General features: G+C 35.2%; 2 protein-coding genes across 3 annotated transcripts; both read left to right on the top strand.

The window, feature by feature from the left end:
- The first annotated feature begins 4,679 nt into the window (after positions 1-4,679).
- LOC112772490 (DNA repair protein RAD16) lies at positions 4,680-11,313 on the top strand. Of its 2 annotated transcripts, XM_025817452.3 has the most exons (16): positions 4,680-4,872; positions 5,339-5,476; positions 5,819-6,831; positions 7,171-7,293; positions 7,390-7,463; positions 7,552-7,612; positions 7,755-7,904; positions 7,990-8,075; positions 8,255-8,324; positions 8,896-9,021; positions 9,149-9,379; positions 9,926-10,030; positions 10,105-10,257; positions 10,492-10,580; positions 10,697-10,777; positions 10,858-11,313. In XM_025817452.3, exons 1-16 carry the CDS (start codon positions 4,839-4,841, stop codon positions 10,928-10,930), a joined length of 2,607 nt encoding a protein of 868 aa, XP_025673237.1. In that variant the 5' UTR covers positions 4,680-4,838; the 3' UTR covers positions 10,931-11,313. The 2 variants fall into 2 exon arrangements, with proteins under 2 accessions (XP_025673237.1, XP_025673238.1); XM_025817453.3 differs by lacking the exon at positions 9,149-9,379.
- Positions 11,314-13,202: 1,889 nt separating this feature from the next.
- Positions 13,203-15,166, top strand: LOC112772029 (uncharacterized). Its single transcript, XM_025816907.2, has 2 exons — positions 13,203-13,750; positions 14,561-15,166. Exons 1-2 carry the CDS (start codon positions 13,462-13,464, stop codon positions 14,932-14,934), a joined length of 663 nt encoding a protein of 220 aa, XP_025672692.1. The 5' UTR covers positions 13,203-13,461; the 3' UTR covers positions 14,935-15,166.
- Positions 15,167-17,399: the final 2,233 nt, after the last annotated feature.

The raw sequence follows: 17,399 nt of genomic DNA, 5'->3' as shown, positions 1-17,399 counted from the left end.
CGAGGAATGAGAGGCTCAATCACAAGTGACTGAATGTGTTGGATCTGTCCAACTCATGAATGCTGTGAAGGGAAAAAAGGCAAGCACTGCAGAAAAGAAAGGCTTGATGTATGTCAAAGCCTTTATCAATGAAAACCCTGTCATGGCTATGATCGACATTGGTGCTACACACAATTTTATCACGCCTGATGAAGCAAAGATACTTGGGTTGAAGATCACCGAAAAGAATGGTTGGTTCAAACCCGTGAATACCAAGGGTGAACCCCTTAAGGGAGAAGCAAAAGAGGTTGAGATGACTCTTGGTTCTTGGAAGGGCCTCGTGGATTTCTCAATAGCACCCATGGACGATTTTAAAATATTCATCGGGCTCGATTTGCAAAGGAAGGCAAATATAATACCTATGTCATACTATGACATAGTATGCGTCATGGAGAAAGGGTCTCCATGTATGGTCCCTACAATCTCTAAAGTTGGAGGACCACCGATGCTTTCTGCTATGCAACTCAAGAAAGGGTTTAAGAAGGGAGAGATTACATATTTGGCCTTATTACAAGAGGAGTCAACACTTGAAAGAGAAGACATTCCTCCCGAAATCAAGAAAGTCCTTGAAGAAAATAAGGATGTGATGTCTCCCGAGTTGCCAAAATACTACCACCTAGGAGGAAGGTGGACCACAAAATTGAATTGGAGTCAGGAGCAAAGCCACCTGCCTCAACACCTTATAGGATGGCACCGCCAGAACTTGAGGAGTTGAAGAAACAACTCAAGGATTCGCTAGATGCTAGGTTCATCCGTCCATCGAAGGCACCTTATGGCGCACCAGTCTTGTTCCAAAAGAAGCATGATGGTTCATTAAGACTTATGCATCGACTATCGAGCACTTAACAAGGTAACCATCAAGAATAAATACCCCATTCCTCTGATAGCCGATTTGTTTGATCAACTTGGTAGAGCCAAATGGTTCTCAAAACTAGATTTGAGGTCAGGATATCACCCAGTGAGAATTGCTGATGGTGATGAGCCTAAGATCACGTGTGTCACGAGGTATGGATCGTATGAGTGGTTGGTGATGCCTTTTGGCTTGACCAACGCTACTGCGACCTTCTGTACCTTGATGAACGAGATCTTTCGACCTTACCTTGATTAGTTTGTAGTGGTCTACTTGGATGATATTGTTGTCTATAGTAATACCTTGGAGGAACATGTAGAACACTTACGAACCGTGTTTAAGATCTTGCGAGAGAATAGCCTATATGTGAAGAAGGAAAAGTATTCCTTTGCACGGGATGAAGTCCACTTCTTGGGACACATCATTAAAGATGGAACTCTCTGCATGGATCAAAGAAAGGTGAAGGCTATCAAAGAATGGGAGCCGCCAAATAAGGTATTTGAATTGAGGTCATTCCTTGGGTTGGCTAATTACTATCGGAGGTTTATCAAGGGATACTCCACCAAGGCTGCACCATTAACTGATATTCTCAAGAAGAATCACTCTTGGGAATGGTCAAAAGAGTGTCAAAAGGCCTTTGATGAGTTGAAGGCTGCTATCACAGAAGGACCAGTACTAGCACTACCCGACTACTCAAAGGTATTTGAAGTCCACGCTGATGCTTCTGACTACGCTATTGGAGGGTTTCTGATGCAACAAGGACATCCTATTGCCTTTGAGAATCGCAAATTGAATGATACAGAGAGGCGATACACTGTCCAAGAGAAGGAGATGACCGCGGTGGTGCATTGTCTGAGAACTTGGCGTCACTACTTGCTTGGTTCACACTTCATCGTCAAGACAGACAATGTGGCTACAAGCTACTTCCAAACTCAAAAGAAGTTAAGCCCTAAACAAGCTAGGTGGCAAGATTTCTTAGCTGAGTTTGATTTTGAATTTGAATACAAGTCAGGCAAGACTAATGTGGTAGCAGATGCGCTGAGTCTCAAGGCTGAGTTGGCGGCCATTTCTATTGTTAAAGGAGATATTGTGCATTCCATCAAGAAAAGGTTGCATCACGATCCATTAGCAAAGAAGTTGGTGGAGTTGGCTAGAGAAGGTAAGACAAAAAGATTTTGGTTAGAAAACGACCTTCTCTACACAAAAGGGAGAAGACTATACGTTCCTAAGTGGGAAAATCTGAGAAAAAAGTTGGTAAGAGAATGCCACGACACCAAGTGGGCTGGTCACCAAGGTCAGCGAAGGACCTTAGCACTTATTGAATCTTCTTATTATTGGCCTTAAATGAGAGATGAAGTGGAGGGCTATGTGAAGACTTGCCTTGTGTGCCAACAAGATAATATTGAAAACAAGACACCAAGCGGGTTGTTGGAACCTCTGCCTCCATCAGAGCGACCATGGGAAAGTGTCTCTCTAGATTTTATCTCTGCCTTATCGAAGTCCGAGGGGTTTGGATCTATTCTCGTGGTAGTGGATCCATTTTCGAAGTATGCTACCTTTATACCTGTCCCTACTGATTGCACTGCAGAGGAAGCAGTACGACTATTTTTCAAGAATGTGGTGAAGTATTGGGGATTGCCTAAGAGCATCATTAGTGATCGAGATCCACACTTCACAGGACGACTATGGACAGAGCTGTTCAAACTCCTTGGATCGGAGCTTCATTTTTCAATAAGCTTCCATCCTCAAACCGATGGGCAGACTGAGAGAGTGAATGCCTTACTCGAGTATTACTTAAGGCATTTCGTAAGCGCTAATCAGAAGGATTGGACAAAACTCCTCGACATTGCCCAGTTCTCATAAAATTTGCAAATGAATGAGTCTACAAGGAAGAGTCCGTTCGAGATTGTGACTGGACAACAACCGCTTACACCTCACTCTCTTTCTTCCTCTTACTCAGGGAAGAGCCCTGGAGCTTATCATATGATTAAGTCTTGGGAAGAACAAGCAGATGTCACTCGTTCTTACCTCGACAAAGCTGCAAAGAGGATGAAGAAATGGGCAGATAAGAAGAGGAGGCATGCAAGATATCAAGTGGGAGACAAGGTAATGATTAAACTTCTTCCACAACAATTCAAAGCCCTTTGCAAGGTTCATAAGGGCTTAATCCGCAAATACGAAGGGCCATTTGAGATCATTGGACGTGTTGGGGAGGTTGCTTACAAAGTACAACTCCTCCCTCTATGAAGATCCACTCGGTCTTCCATGTGAGTATGCTTAAACCATATCATGAAGACCAAGATGAACCGAGTAGAGGTGACTCGAGTCCTGCTCCGCCTGTGGTGATTAGATCCTTTGATAAAGAAATCGAAGAGATCTTAGTTAATCGTGTCGTGCGACGAAGATGGGTACCACCAAGTATTCAATACTTAATCAAGTGGAAAGGGCTCCCAATAACTGAAGCTAGTTGGGAAGCTCGTGAAGATCTATGGCAATTCCAAGAACACCTAGAGCGCTATCATGAACAGAACGCAACGAGGACGTTTGCGCATTAGGCGGGGAAGAATGTAACGGTAAATTTTAGAAGGTTAGATTTAACAGTATTTGTATAATTTTCTGGTGTTTGAGAATGCTCTAGATGGTTCCGGAATATTCTAAAATGTCCTAGAAGGTCCCGGAATACTCTAGAAGGTTCTAGAAGACTCTGGAAGGTCATAGAGTATTCTAAAAGAGTGTGGATGTATATATGAGTATAAAGAGTAGTATGGAAGAATCTATAAGTATTTAGAAAGTTGTGGTATGATGGATATTTGTAATGAATGTTCTAGATAATTAATCTGGACTGTTGATTAGGTTTAATCCTAACCATCCATTAAGGAGGTGGATGACTATAAATAGGAGGTAAGAGTTAGTGTGAGATATGTGTGAATCATTTGTAATAAACACTTGAGTAATAAAGTGTTCTTTCCAACAAAACTTCATTTCTCTTGTGTTCTCTTGTATTCTTAGCTTTCTTGTTAAATACTGAGAGTTGGGTTGACTTAGTCTTAACTCAAGAGGTTGAATAAGTTCGAGTGCCGACACAGTAACGTTGGAGTGTGTCCAAAACTGTGACACTATGCTCAAAAAAGCATTTTTAAAATAATTTTTAAATTGTTTAATGAAGTGCGATTTTGTTAAAAACCAGTCTTAAAATAGTAGATTTATTTATTTGTCAACGACAAAAAATATTAGCATAAAATAATTTGAAACTAAAATTTTTAAATAAATATGATCTACTATCACGGTTATCTACTGTCAAAACAACGATTATCTACTGGCATTTCTAAGTTTTATTGAATTTCAATTGGGCAACAATGTAAAATTGATTTATGCATAAAATATTTCTCATTACAAAATGAAAAACATGGAGCTTAAAAGAGTAATTAATTAAGCAATTAATTTATTAAAATACCAGGGCAATAAAGAGAAAAGTCATGCACTGTCACACAATTTGAATGTCATACTCAAATATGGCAATTATTGAAACTCGGAAGAGGTTGGGAGATATAAAAGCGATGATGCATCAAAACGACGCCATACGAGACACATAACGATAAACCAACAGACCCTAACCGTTGAGAACGCAGACCCTCATTCACAACGTGTGCCCCCATTGAAAGTCAAATAAATCATTGGCTCAGAGCGCGCCAACTCAAACTCTCTTTGGTAGTCCTTACCGCAGTGGAACCGAACTCCTTACGCTTGGCCAGTGGCCACTTAGTAGTAGTTAAAAAAAGGGCACTTACTTAGTTCCCGCCGTTTAAGTGACAGAAACCGAAACGCTGCCAGCATTCTCTGTGCACAAAGTGGGCGTTCTTTTTTCACTGCTCAAATCGTTTTCTCCCTCTATTGATCGTTTGAAAATTCTTCAAATCCGAAACCCTAATTCTCTCCGTCGCGTTCGTTAATGGTGCTTCATCCTCGTCCACGCCGTTCCAATGGTACAGTTTCCTATATTCTTTATCTCTCGCGATTTTCGTTTTTCTATTTCGTATCATTTCTTTCCACTGTGTGTGGTTTGAATTTAGATTTTCGAATTGCGACTGTCTTATTTGCTGAGAAAAGTGCCTGGATGATGGGAGAAAGTGACCGAATAAAGTGAATGTTCCGAACTTTTGACGTCATTTTCTCTTGCCTTTCTTCTTTGTTCGTTTCTTGAATATGTATCGTGTCTTTTTTGTTTTGTTTCTTTTTTGCTTTGTTTCACGCGGAATGTGCGTTATTTATTTTCTTGGTAAATAATTTTGGCGATGGAAAGTTTGAAAACGAGAACATTAAAGGTGCTTGATGTTAACGTTTTTTTTTTTTTTTTTTTGTTGAACCAGCAAGCTTTGTTGCTGTTAAATGGTTTGATTGGTTTCGTAACACTGATTGGTTGTCATTGTTGTGTGTGAATTGGTAAAACAGGGAACGACCAGCAGCCTGTAGCTGAAGCTGATGGCCGAGGCACCAGTGTTAACTATGCAGATATTCACACCATATCTTCTGATTCTGATTCTGATTCTGATTCTGATTCTATTGTATATTCAAATTCTAGTTACGAAGGTATATTGTCTTCGTCTGGTTAAATCAGTGAATGTTTTCATTTTATGATATGGGCTGCTTGGTTTTCGAATGTGAACTTCCTCTATTTTGAAGCAAAATGACGCCACTTAAATGTTTGAGGATCTTTACACATGAATTTCCAAGAGATGGTGTGTACCTCTGCATAAGGTTATGGTTTAACCTTTGACAATGGAATTGAATACAGTGTGAATGAAACCAGAGTAAAGTTTCCAAGGAATTTATTTCCTGGAATCTTTTGAACAAAAAACGGAGACTTTACATACTGCAATGAGATATTAATCCTGATAGCTTGTCTTAAACAATAAATAAAATTTCATGCAGGATTGCTAGATAACTTCAATCAAGAACCAGGGTCAAGTAGTAGCAGTTGTGACACTTCTGATTATTATGAGCATGGAAAAAGGCAAAAGCCAAAGTTCAGTAATGCAAGAAGTTCTGACGTGAAAAATAGAGGACCAAATGATGTTGATAGAGTGGTGGACAATGCAGATATGAATGAATGCTCAATGATTCAGCAGGAATCAGTTCCCCATGATTTGACTGGAACTAAAAAGAAGAAAAATAGAAAAAAAGGAAAAGGGAAAAAGCCAAAGCTGCTATGGCAAGTATGGGAAAATAACCAAGAAAGATGGATTGATGAGAATTTATCGGAAGATGCTGACTTAGATAATCAGAATGAAGTATTGACAGAAACTGCTGAGGCATCTTCTGATCTGACTATGCCTTTACTTAGGTACCAAAAGGAATGGTTAGCCTGGGCTTTGAAACAGGAAAATTCTGATACTAGAGGTGGCATCCTTGCAGATGAAATGGGAATGGGAAAGACTATTCAAGCAATAGCACTTGTCCTTGCCAAACGTGAATTGATGCAAAGTAGTTCTGCACCAGCTGAACCCATACTATCGCATTCACCTTCTTTATCTGGAATCTTGCCTGCGGTCAAAGGAACACTTGTCATTTGTCCTGTTGTCGCTGTTACTCAGTGGGTTAATGAGATTGATCGGTTTACCATCGAAGGAAGCACCAAGGTGCTCGTTTATCATGGGGCAGGGAGAGGGAAGAGTATTGAACAGTTCTTGGATTATGATTTTGTGATAACTACGTACTCTACTGTTGAGTCTGAGTACAGGAAGTTTATGATGCCTCCTAAGGAAAAACAATCAAGGCAAGTTAAGAAGAAAACAGAAGTCACTAGAGGGATGGACAAAGAAGGTGTGAGTAAGATGTCTTGTAGTGAAAAGAAACTGAGCATGGACGCAGAAGATGCAAATGCTACACACAGGGGTATGTCACTTCTTCATGCTGTTAAATGGCTGCGGATTATATTGGACGAGGTCAGTTGTGTTGCAAATTGTATTGTGTTATGCTTTAGAGCTCCTGGTAATTTTTCTTTTAAAATCTATCGAGACATTTTATATCCTTCTGTTGTTTCTAATTTCTCTGTTCTTGACTATTACCGACTTATTCTTTGATAGAAAATGAAAAATGAAGAAAATATGGTTATGGCTTGAAGCCGTAATGCAAAATTTTTCAATTTCGTAACGTCACTTTTATATAGAATATAATTTGACATTTGTTGCCAGCACTAACTGTAATCTTGATTGCAATGTACTGAACTTCACTTAGGCTTGACTCTGCTATTTTATTGACTTTTTTTAATATGTAAATAATAGGCTCACTACATAAAGTCCAGACATAGTAACACAGCAAAAGCAGTTCTTGCTTTAGAGTCTTCCTACAAATGGGCTTTAAGTGGCACTCCCATTCAGAACCGTGTTGGAGAGCTGTACTCTCTTGTAAGTTTGCGGTCCTTTTTTTGTTATAAAAGTTCGGTGATCAAGTTTATGTTTTGAAGATATTATAATTTCTTAATTGCAATGCCATGTATACAGGTACGGTTCCTGCAAATAACTCCGTATTCATTTTACTTGTGCAAGGACTGTGATTGCAGGACCCTTGATCACAGGTGTGTATAGTGGTTAGACTTATATGTGGTTATCTGGATTTATTACTAAAAGATCAACTATGTTTGTTATCCTGATGCCTTTGTACAGCTCCATACAATGTCCAGACTGCAGCCACAGTTCAGTTAGACATTTCTCTTGGTGGAATAAAGTAAGTTCTGCATTTCATTAGTCTGTGTTGTGCTCACCATATTAAAGGATAAGACTGACAGAAAACAAGTCCATGATTTTGTAGAAAGTGTTTCAGTAGAAAGTTGACATGTTCTGTATTATTTACTTTTAATCTTGATTAGTATGTTTCCACACCAATTCAATCCTCTCTAAGTAGCTATGGGCGGGGTAAAAGAGCTATGATCTTGCTTAAACACAAAGTTCTGAAGAACATACTACTAAGGCGCACTAAAATAGGCAGGGCTGCTGATCTTGCACTTCCTCCTAGAATTGTAAGTTGTTTTATCACGGGGTTAACTCTTGAATTTTTACCATTGATAGGCAGTAAGTTTATTTCTTCATGGTCTCTCTTTGCAGGTCTCACTGAGAAGGGATTGTCTGGATATAAAAGAGCAAGACTATTATGAGTCATTATACAATGAAAGTCAGGCACAATTTAATACGTGAGTCACATTCTTCTTCTCTTCGTCTCAGTAAAATTCTTCTTTTAAAATAGGATATTTCCTTCTATTTTAATCCAGAATACAGTTCCAAAAGTCCTAACTCCTAACCAAATATTTTCATTTTTTGTTTGCCTATGTAATCTCGGCTTAGTTTTGTTGGTATGCTTTCTCCATTTCAGGTATGTCGAATCTAATACACTGATGAATAATTATGCTCATATATTTGATCTTCTCACACGGCTGCGTCAGGTGAACAACTACTCTACGAAAGCAAAAATAATGTTTCTTTTGATCACTGTGATGCATGTTACGTATTCCCTATTTTGTATGTAGAAGAATGATATGGTTTATGATCATGCCATACTATAATATTCTCTATGTTGAATCACAGAGATCTTTTAAATTTCTCTAACTGTTTTGACTTTTTCCAATCATTCTAATCAGCATTTAACTTAAAAACCTTTGTAAGGTACACTTCTAGAACATCACAAGATAACATTTAGTCAATTTTTTTTGCAAAAAATCTCGATAATATGTAAAAAGGACAATGTGCTGTGATATTGCATTAAGTATTTTAATCTGCGAATGACTTGTGTGAAATATCTTATCAAAAATCAGTTCTACGTTATTAAAGTATAATTAATCATTTATTTGAAAGAATAATTAATGTATGGTTACTCATTTTGAAAAAAATAAATGTTATATGCTTTTCGTTTTTTGCCTCAGACCTTATATTTAATGTGGAATATTGGGAATCTTCTCTTGGTCTTTGTTGAAAAATTACGGATACATTTAGTATTAATATTGCATAAATGTTCAGGCTGTTGATCATCCATACCTTGTGGTATATTCTCAAGCTGCGGCACGACAAGGTGGCCATGTGGCTAGTAATGCTACTGCTGAACAAGCATGTGGCCTTTGTCGTGAACCAGTGGAAGATCCTGTGGTAAGTTTGTCTTTTCTTCTAAGTATTCTTAAGGTTCTTATCATTTTATTTTTCTGAACTCGTTCTGTATTTAGAAGAGTAACTATTGCTAATTTTAGTGTGTGGATGGTACTTGTCACCATTTTAGGTTACCTCTTGTGAGCATAGATTTTGCAAGACATGCTTTATAGATTTCTCTACTGCTTTGGGACAAGTATCATGCCCTTCATGCTCTCAATTACCTACTGTTGATTTAACTTCCCACAAGGATGTTGGGTACCAGGCAAATAAAACCACTATTAAGGGATCCAGATCCTCAAGCATTTTAGACAGAATTCAGCTTGAGAACTTTCAGACAAGTACTAAAATAGAGGCTTTGGTATGTAATGTTTTCTTTTCAAATTTCAGTTAGCATCGGCTTTGTTGTATCAATGTTTTGGTTTCATGTTCTAGAACTCGAATATTAGGATATAAGGTAACCTTCAGACTGTTAAGGGTTGTACAAGTAATGCTGGCCTGCCAGGTGGTTTCATATGATGAATATGATGGTGATTGATGAGAAGTGACAATCTGAAAGGGCTGAATTGGTTTGTGCTGCTGAGGAAAATTCAATTGTAGCATGCTTGTTAGTTGTTACTTTTGTTAGAATAAGATTTGGTTTGGTTATATGCTTTTTTGCTTTGAGAAAATTGTTTGTGCATATGTCTACTGAAAGATCAATCTACTGAAAGTAATGGTCATTAAGTTTCTTATGTTGCCTGGGAAGGGAAGGAGAAAGTGTGAAAGGCTAGTTTGCCAGGAGGCAGAAAGAATGCTTATATAGTTGCTGGATAAACAATTAGTGTTCAATCTTAATTTGACTGCTTTATGCTTACCTTTTACAATCTTATATTATATTGACCCGGAATAAGTTGAATGGTTGCAGCGAGAAGAAATAAGATCTATGGTCGAAAGGGATGGTTCTGCCAAAGGGATTGTTTTTAGTCAGTTCACATCATTCTTGGATCTAATAAACTTCTCTTTGAATAAGGTGAATTTAATTGTTTCCTTCTGTTTATTAGTGAAAATACATCAGAGGATGATAACATGATGTGTTAATTACAGTCTGGGGTATCTTGTGTTCAATTGAATGGAAATATGACAATGAGTGCCCGAGATGCTGCCATTAAGAGGTTTACCAATGATCCAGACTGCAGGATTTTTCTCACGAGCCTGAAGGCCGGAGGCGTTGCACTCAATTTGACTGTAGCATCACATGTGAGCTATTCCTCATTTTGATATCCCCCTTTGTGATGTTTTACATGGTTGACATTGTGCGTTGTAGTTCTACCTTCCTTATTCTTTTCTTTTAAAATAGTTCTTTAAATTATCTTGTAATTGATGGATGTGGCATTTTTGTTCTGTTGGATTTTGGACTTTCTCTAGGGTCATTTTATCCTCTTCGTCTTTGCTAAACCTATGTTAATTTGTGGCTTAATTGGGCATGATCAGGTTTTCCTTATGGATCCTTGGTGGAACCCAGCTGCGGAGCGTCAGGCTCAAGACAGAATTCACCGAATAGGACAATTTAAACCTATAAGGTATTGCTCCTTGCGCTTAATTTTTCCCAATCAGAAAATGTAAAAATGAATGAAATACAGATAGGGTTGGTGTCGTCCTCTTCTGAATGGTCTCTGACATCCATTTTCATGTATAGAATTGTGAGATTTATAATTGAGAACACTGTTGAGGAGAGGATTTTGAATCTGCAACAGAAGAAGGAACTAGTGTTTGAAGGGTAAGTGTGATGTAAAACGGTGTAGAAGTTTCTTCATTTTGTAACATACTATCTCTAATTTTTTCTCCCTCTGTTAACAGGATTATAGGTGGCTCTTCTGATGCTCTGGGAAAACTGACGGAGGGAGACTTGAAATTTCTATTTGGTACATAGGTAGGTGTCGGCTTCTAATTTGGTAGGAGGATTTGTTGAAGGCCTTCCTGCTATCCATTTTGCAGAACTAATTTTTAGGTAGAAAAATTCTGAGACCCCACAATTATGCCATGCATTCTGTGGCAACCCGATTATTTTTGAAAGTTTATGGTGGCAATGTAAATGCATTAGCTGTAAATACACATGATAGGGTATACATATTTCTCCGCTGTGCCTTTTGCCTCTGCCCATGTAAATGCGGCAGTGTGCCGTCGAATGTCAGTGGGGATTTTGAAGCTCTGAATATTCTAATTCAATCTTCCCCGCGGAATAACGGGGCCCCAATTGTAATAATTTTCAGAATTTCAACATAAAGCATATTCACGCCAGAAGATTTTTTGTTATCCCCATGAGTCCGTTATTTGCGTCAGATATTACAGACTAAAGAGATCCTGATTTAGTTCATTGTTTGAATGGTTTGATTATCCTTTTGCTTTTCAATATAATTGTTTTTTTATTTTATTTTGTTTTGTCAAACCCTGTGTGGGAGAAAATTTGCCATGTGTGGCTTCAATTTGTTTTATTTTATTATCCCCACTCCTTGCGTACATAGTTAACTCCGCATCTTTTCCTATGCGGACAGTTAGACAGTTAGACTTAGATCAAACCAGAGAAAATGCATAGCATGCCGACTGCGAAAGGAAAATGGTCGTTCTATATTGGTCCAAATAATAATAAAGAAGAAAGGAGAGAGTTGGGACTTTGGACTTTGGAGGGCAGGAACTGGGAAGATAGGTATTAGTCTATTAGGTTGCCAGCGAAGAGTCGGAGATTAAATGATAAAAATTGAGACAGATAGGAAAATTGAGATTAAATTAAGTTTTAATATTATATTTAGTATAAAATATAAAAAATTAAATTATTTTTTAATATATTATTTAATTTAAAATAAATATAAAAATAAAATAAAAATATTTACTTAATATTTATAATTATTATAAAAAAATTAAAATTTTAGTTTTTATCTTTAAAAATTTAATTTTTTGTGTATTTATTATTTAGAAGTAACGAAAGAATTAAAATTTTGTATTTTAAAATTAAAATTTTAGTTTAATTTCTAATTATCAAATATAATACCGAATTTCAATCTTTTAATCTCAGTTCTAATATCTGAAAACAAATACAAAATTAAGAATGTAATAAGAAATTAAAATTTTATATTTTAAAACTAAAATTTTAGTTCAATTCCTAATTATTAAATATAATACCAAATTTCAAATTTCAAATGTCAGTTTTAATATCTAGAAACAAACACGAAATTAAGAATGTACTGCAACTATGCAAGTAGTTTTGAAACTAGTTACTACTAGTCAACAACACAACACATTCAAACCCCCACTCATCCAGAGTTCAAGACAACCCAAAGAGAAACCCACACTCATCTAATAATTATTTATTTATATTATATATTATATTTTTATATAAAAATATTAAAAAAATAAAAATATCAAAAAATTTATTTTTTATACTATAAAATACTAAAATTTAATTTTGATGTATCAACTATATAAAACAGTTTTATAAATATATCTAATTATATAATAATACATTATCAAAAATAATTTTTTGATACATTAACTGCGTAAATAGTATTTAAAAGAATGAATATAATTAAATAAGTATGTAAAATTTTTTATACTGTATCAAAATTAAATTCAAAATAATATACATAAAAAGATTTAGTTAACTTGTATCTTAAATTATTATTAGTAAAGTTTTTAAGTAATTTTTTTAATGAATACAAAATAAATATATTAAAGATTTAATTTTTTTATATCTTTAATAAAAACTTTTTTATTTTATAATTTTAATATGTCGTTTTAGGATATAAGTTAGCTAAATATTACATAAAAAATAATAACAAAAACATTTTTTGTATTTTTATTTTATGATATTAAAAACCCATCAACACAAGGCGAGTGTACCGTGTACCATTATGGGAGCTACCTTTTTCCGTGACTTTATGCAACCCACTTTTATATATATAAAAAAATAATTGATAAAAATAAAAAATATATCATAATTATAAAAATATATAAAAAATACAAACACTGTTTCTTTTTATTTATAACTTACAATAGTTGATATTCTAAATAAAAAAGTTTTATTTATACTATTAAAAAATTCTTACATGCTATTTATTTATTTTTCTATTTTCTCTTTTATTTTATTAATTCGAGGAACAACACTTATATTAACAAAGTTTTTAATCATAAAATCTATAGTTATTAATGCTACAAGTTGAATAAGGACTTATTTAATTTTATCACACTAATTTTTTTTTTTAATGTTGATTTAAAAGAGACAGAAAAAATTCAATATTTAAACATTTGAATATTTGACGCGTGTTTTTTCTTAATTCCGCATATTATAGTAGAATTTGCTTCTCTGACTTGTTAATAATTGAGAATCTACTCGTTGCCAAATTCAATTGATCCTCAGAATCCGAAATTGGAAGTTTTCTAGGGTTTTAACAGAACAAAACAGAGAAGATGTTACACCTTCTATATGGAGTGATATTGGGAGAGGCAATTGTGATACTGAGCTTTCTGTTCAAGTCCCCACTGAGGAAGGTTGTTATCGTCACCCTTGATCGTCTCAAGCGCGGTAGGGGTCCCGTTGTTGTGAAGACGGTGGCGGGTACCGTGGCTGTGGTGCTAGCCTCCTCTCTCTACAGCATATCTGAGATCAGGAGCCGCATGTTTGATCTTGAAGCTGGCGTCATCAACCCCACCGACCAAGTCCTCTTGTCAAAACACATTCTAGAAGCTTCTCTCATGGGTATTCCTATTTATTCTATGCTCTCTCACTGAATTTAGTCTTTTGATTTTTTTTACTGGGGAATTGAATTATGAAACGGGTATTTTGTGGGTATGGTTTAGTGTTAGAATTACAATCTAGCTAAAACGTATTCTGATTGTTTGTTTCTTGAGCGGAACAATTTGCCAATTTGGGATAGCCAAAAATTTGCATATGTTGATTGCTGTTGAATTTTGGTTCTATACTTCTGTGTAGATATTATTGAATCATTCAGTGTTTTTTTCAGTTTCCATTGGTTGTTTTGCTTTAGTTGGTGGTATTCTTCCCTGAATGAATTGCTGGATCCAGGGTTCAGTTAAATTTAAATAATAAAGCTCCACCCTTACAGGAGTGACTTCTGATGTCTTGGTGTTATGTTAGACTGCGTTTAGTTTTGAGAACATGATAAGATAAGATAGTGAGAACAGGTCACAAAGGACAAAGACACAAACATCAGTGTTTTTGTGTTTTGTTAAACTGAATATAAAATAAAACAAATAATAAAAGATATAATTATGAAAATTTGATAGTGATAATAAAGAAAAAATAAAAAGATAAGTTGTTTCTGTGTTTTTTATGTAAAAAAACAAAAAAAAAAAAAACACAAAATATACTAATTCTGTGTCTCAGGATATAAGGTCTCTGTCTATGTCTCACTTGTGAAACACGATTTTGTGTCTTTGTGTTTATGTTTTAGTGTCCTATCTTTATAAACAAACGCAGTCCTAGTGATGGATACCAAAAGTAGCCCTCGGTTTAGTTGATGATTTTTAGTGTAAATGATGTGTGCAGGGTTTGTGCTGTTCCTCGCTCTAATGATAGACAGATTGCACCATTACATTCGAGAGCTTCGTGTACTTAGGAAGGCCATGGAGGCTGCAAAGAAACAGAATCGGAGTTTTGAGGAAGGTAAAACTGCCCGTGCAGAGGAACAAAAGGCATTGATGGAAGAAATTGCCACAATGAGACTCGAAGTAAAGCAATTGGAATCCGAATGCGAGGCGAAAAGAAGCAGGGTGAAGGCCTTGGAAGGTGAGGTAGTGGCTCTTAAGAAGCAATCTGAGGGTCTACTTTTGGAATATGATCGCCTCTTGGAAGATAATCAGAATATTCGGAGTCAGTTGGAAGGTACTTCTTCCCATGTTGATAACAAAAAGAGCATGTGAATGTGAATGTCCAAATATGAATGCCGCAAAGCAATTTTTCTCCTTTTGATTTGGCTGCTTCCTTTTGTAAGGTGCATGCTATTTATATAGGGAACTAGAATACTTGAGTACAGTATAAATGTATTCAAAATTTTGTTTATAAATCATGGTATGTCATGCGTTTTTTAGCGGAAGTAAGAGTTTGAAAGGAACTTATAAAGTAATTAACATTAAAGGAAGTATATTGTGAAAACGAATGGAGACTAGTCTGCAATTTACAATTCTTTCCTCTAGTAATAGTAATTCATAAGAGTCTTTTGTCTGTTTGTAACTCTGGTTTCAAAAACAGAAAAACAAATGTGAAGCAGCATAGTTAAAATATTGTGCCTAATAGATAGGGTGATTAAAAACTATTCTAGTTCAATTCTAACTCATATTGAACTGGTTTTGAAAAGTTAAAATTCATGCTAACTCGTATGCCACTGTGGTCAGTGAAAGTTTTCATTTCATTAGTTTCTTGCTTAGCCATCTATTCCACTGTTCAAATCACTTTTGTGTTGACATATACAGGCAGAAATAAAATAAGGGCTTTGGATTATAGGCCTATAAGACCCAACATATATTAGTTTTGATTGGGCATAATAAGTGGGCCAAATTGAATATAAACTGACCCTCACATTGTTGCCCTTTTAACTACCAAAAACAATATTGATGCTCTTTTTAAGCAAAGAAATTAATAACAGCTGAGGTTTGGCACAGATAGAGAGGATTTGTAGGTTTCTTGTCAAGCTGTACCAGAATTCAAATCTCATAAGTGGAAAATAGGATCCTTTCTAGTTTTAGTGTGGGTGAGTGTAATAAGACCAAAAAGAAAAGTAAAGAAATTAATAGTAAACACGTGGTATTATAATTTCTGTGTAGCAGGTAAGAAGGGTGATTGAGAATTTGGGATTTGGATCTTCTAAAGTTTAAATTTTACTTTAGAGAGTAAAGTGTGATCTTCTATTCTTGAATAGTTTCTCTTTCATATTTATTCTTGGTCTCACCTATGAAATCAATGGTGAGAGATCACACTTTACTCTCTAAAGTGAAATTCAAAATTTAGAGGATCTAAATCCGAGAATTTGAGATGGATAAAGACATAACTTGAAAATACTATGCGAGTTCTCTACTGTGACAATGTTGGTTGATGGTTTTTGGATAATTTGAATCAGATGGTGGTTAATTTTTTTGGATATTGGATAAGAATTGGTGTAATCCTTCAATATTGGAAGTTATGGTGTTTTACAAAATTCTGGGGATATAGAATTTGCAAAATAGGAATTGTCAGATCAAAATTTTTTTAATTTATAAAGACAATACACAGTCTGCGCATTGTAAATATACAGACTGCGTATTGTAAATACACAGACTGCGTATTGTAAATACACAGACTGCGTATTGTCAATGCAATACGTATTCTGCCTGCATTACGTATTCTGCATATTGTACTTACACAGAACAGCACCCCAAAACACTGTAAAACTCTATTTTTTTGTAACATCAACGTAAAACTCTATTCACTCTTCCATATTAAAATAAAAAATCCCCTACTTCACTTAGTTTTTCTTTATCAATTACTCAAAATCGTGTTATTTTGTGGTACCTATAGTCATAGGAATTCGATGATCAGAGTTGATGAGAATTTGTCATATAAATTACATTAGTTTGTATCTAGTTTCTGTCATTCTGTGTAGCCTTGCTCACCTCCCTATAACTATTTCTTCCTTTTATGGTTTTTTACTCATAAAAATAAATCAAGGTAATGCTAACCCATTTTAGGGGGCTTATGCCACGTTATTATACTTCCTTTTTGGCCGTTTTAGGACAAATAATAATAATAATAATAATAATAATAATAATAATAATAATAATAATAATCCCTTCTCAGATAAAGATAATAATAGTTGACGAAAAACGGAGAATAATAATAATAATAATAATAATAATAATAATAATAATAATAATAATAATAATAATAATAATTCCTTTTCAGATAAAGATAAAAGAAAAGGACAAATAGGTCTCTAACCATTGAAAAATACTTTTAAGTCCTGACCTTCACAAAACTTGGACGGATCAGTCCCTGACGGAGGCATTTGGACGGAGGAACTGATCCGTCCAAGTTTTATGAAGGTCAGAGACTTAAAAGTATTTTTCAATGGTCAAGAACAAAAATGTCTGCGGGACAAAAGGTGAGAAACCTATTTGCCCTTTTCTCTAAAGATAATAATAGTCGATGAAAAACGGACAATAATAATAATAATAATAAAAAAGTTGACCAAATTACTAATGATAATAATAGTTAATATTGGATTTCCTTTGGTAAAGTATGTAGGTTTGACCAAAGATAAATGTAAATCATGCATGAGACTTCAACATAGATCGTTCATTTAAAAAAAAAAAATAATTTACCATTTGGCTGGGTATGCCATTGTGTTTTTTAT

This window comes from Arachis hypogaea, chromosome 18 (genome assembly GCF_003086295.3).
Source record: "Arachis hypogaea cultivar Tifrunner chromosome 18, arahy.Tifrunner.gnm2.J5K5, whole genome shotgun sequence".
NCBI lineage: Eukaryota > Viridiplantae > Streptophyta > Magnoliopsida > Fabales > Fabaceae > Arachis > Arachis hypogaea.
The sequence above is the reverse complement of the archived record's forward strand: the minus strand, read 5'-3'. Positions and strand labels throughout refer to the sequence as shown.

Bases quoted from the DNA above. Each gene is read 5' to 3' on its own strand.
- LOC112772029 (XM_025816907.2), top strand. From the start codon at position 13,462: ATGTTACACCTTCTATATGGAGTGATATTGGGAGAGGCAATTGTGATA. The intron at 13,751-14,560 runs GTATTCCTATTT...TGATGTGTGCAG, and splicing joins TCTAGAAGCTTCTCTCATGG to GGTTTGTGCTGTTCCTCGCT.
- LOC112772490 (XM_025817452.3), top strand. From the start codon at position 4,839: ATGGTGCTTCATCCTCGTCCACGCCGTTCCAATG. The intron at 4,873-5,338 runs GTACAGTTTCCT...TTGGTAAAACAG, and splicing joins TCGTCCACGCCGTTCCAATG to GGAACGACCAGCAGCCTGTA. The intron at 6,832-7,170 runs GTCAGTTGTGTT...TGTAAATAATAG, and splicing joins TGCGGATTATATTGGACGAG to GCTCACTACATAAAGTCCAG.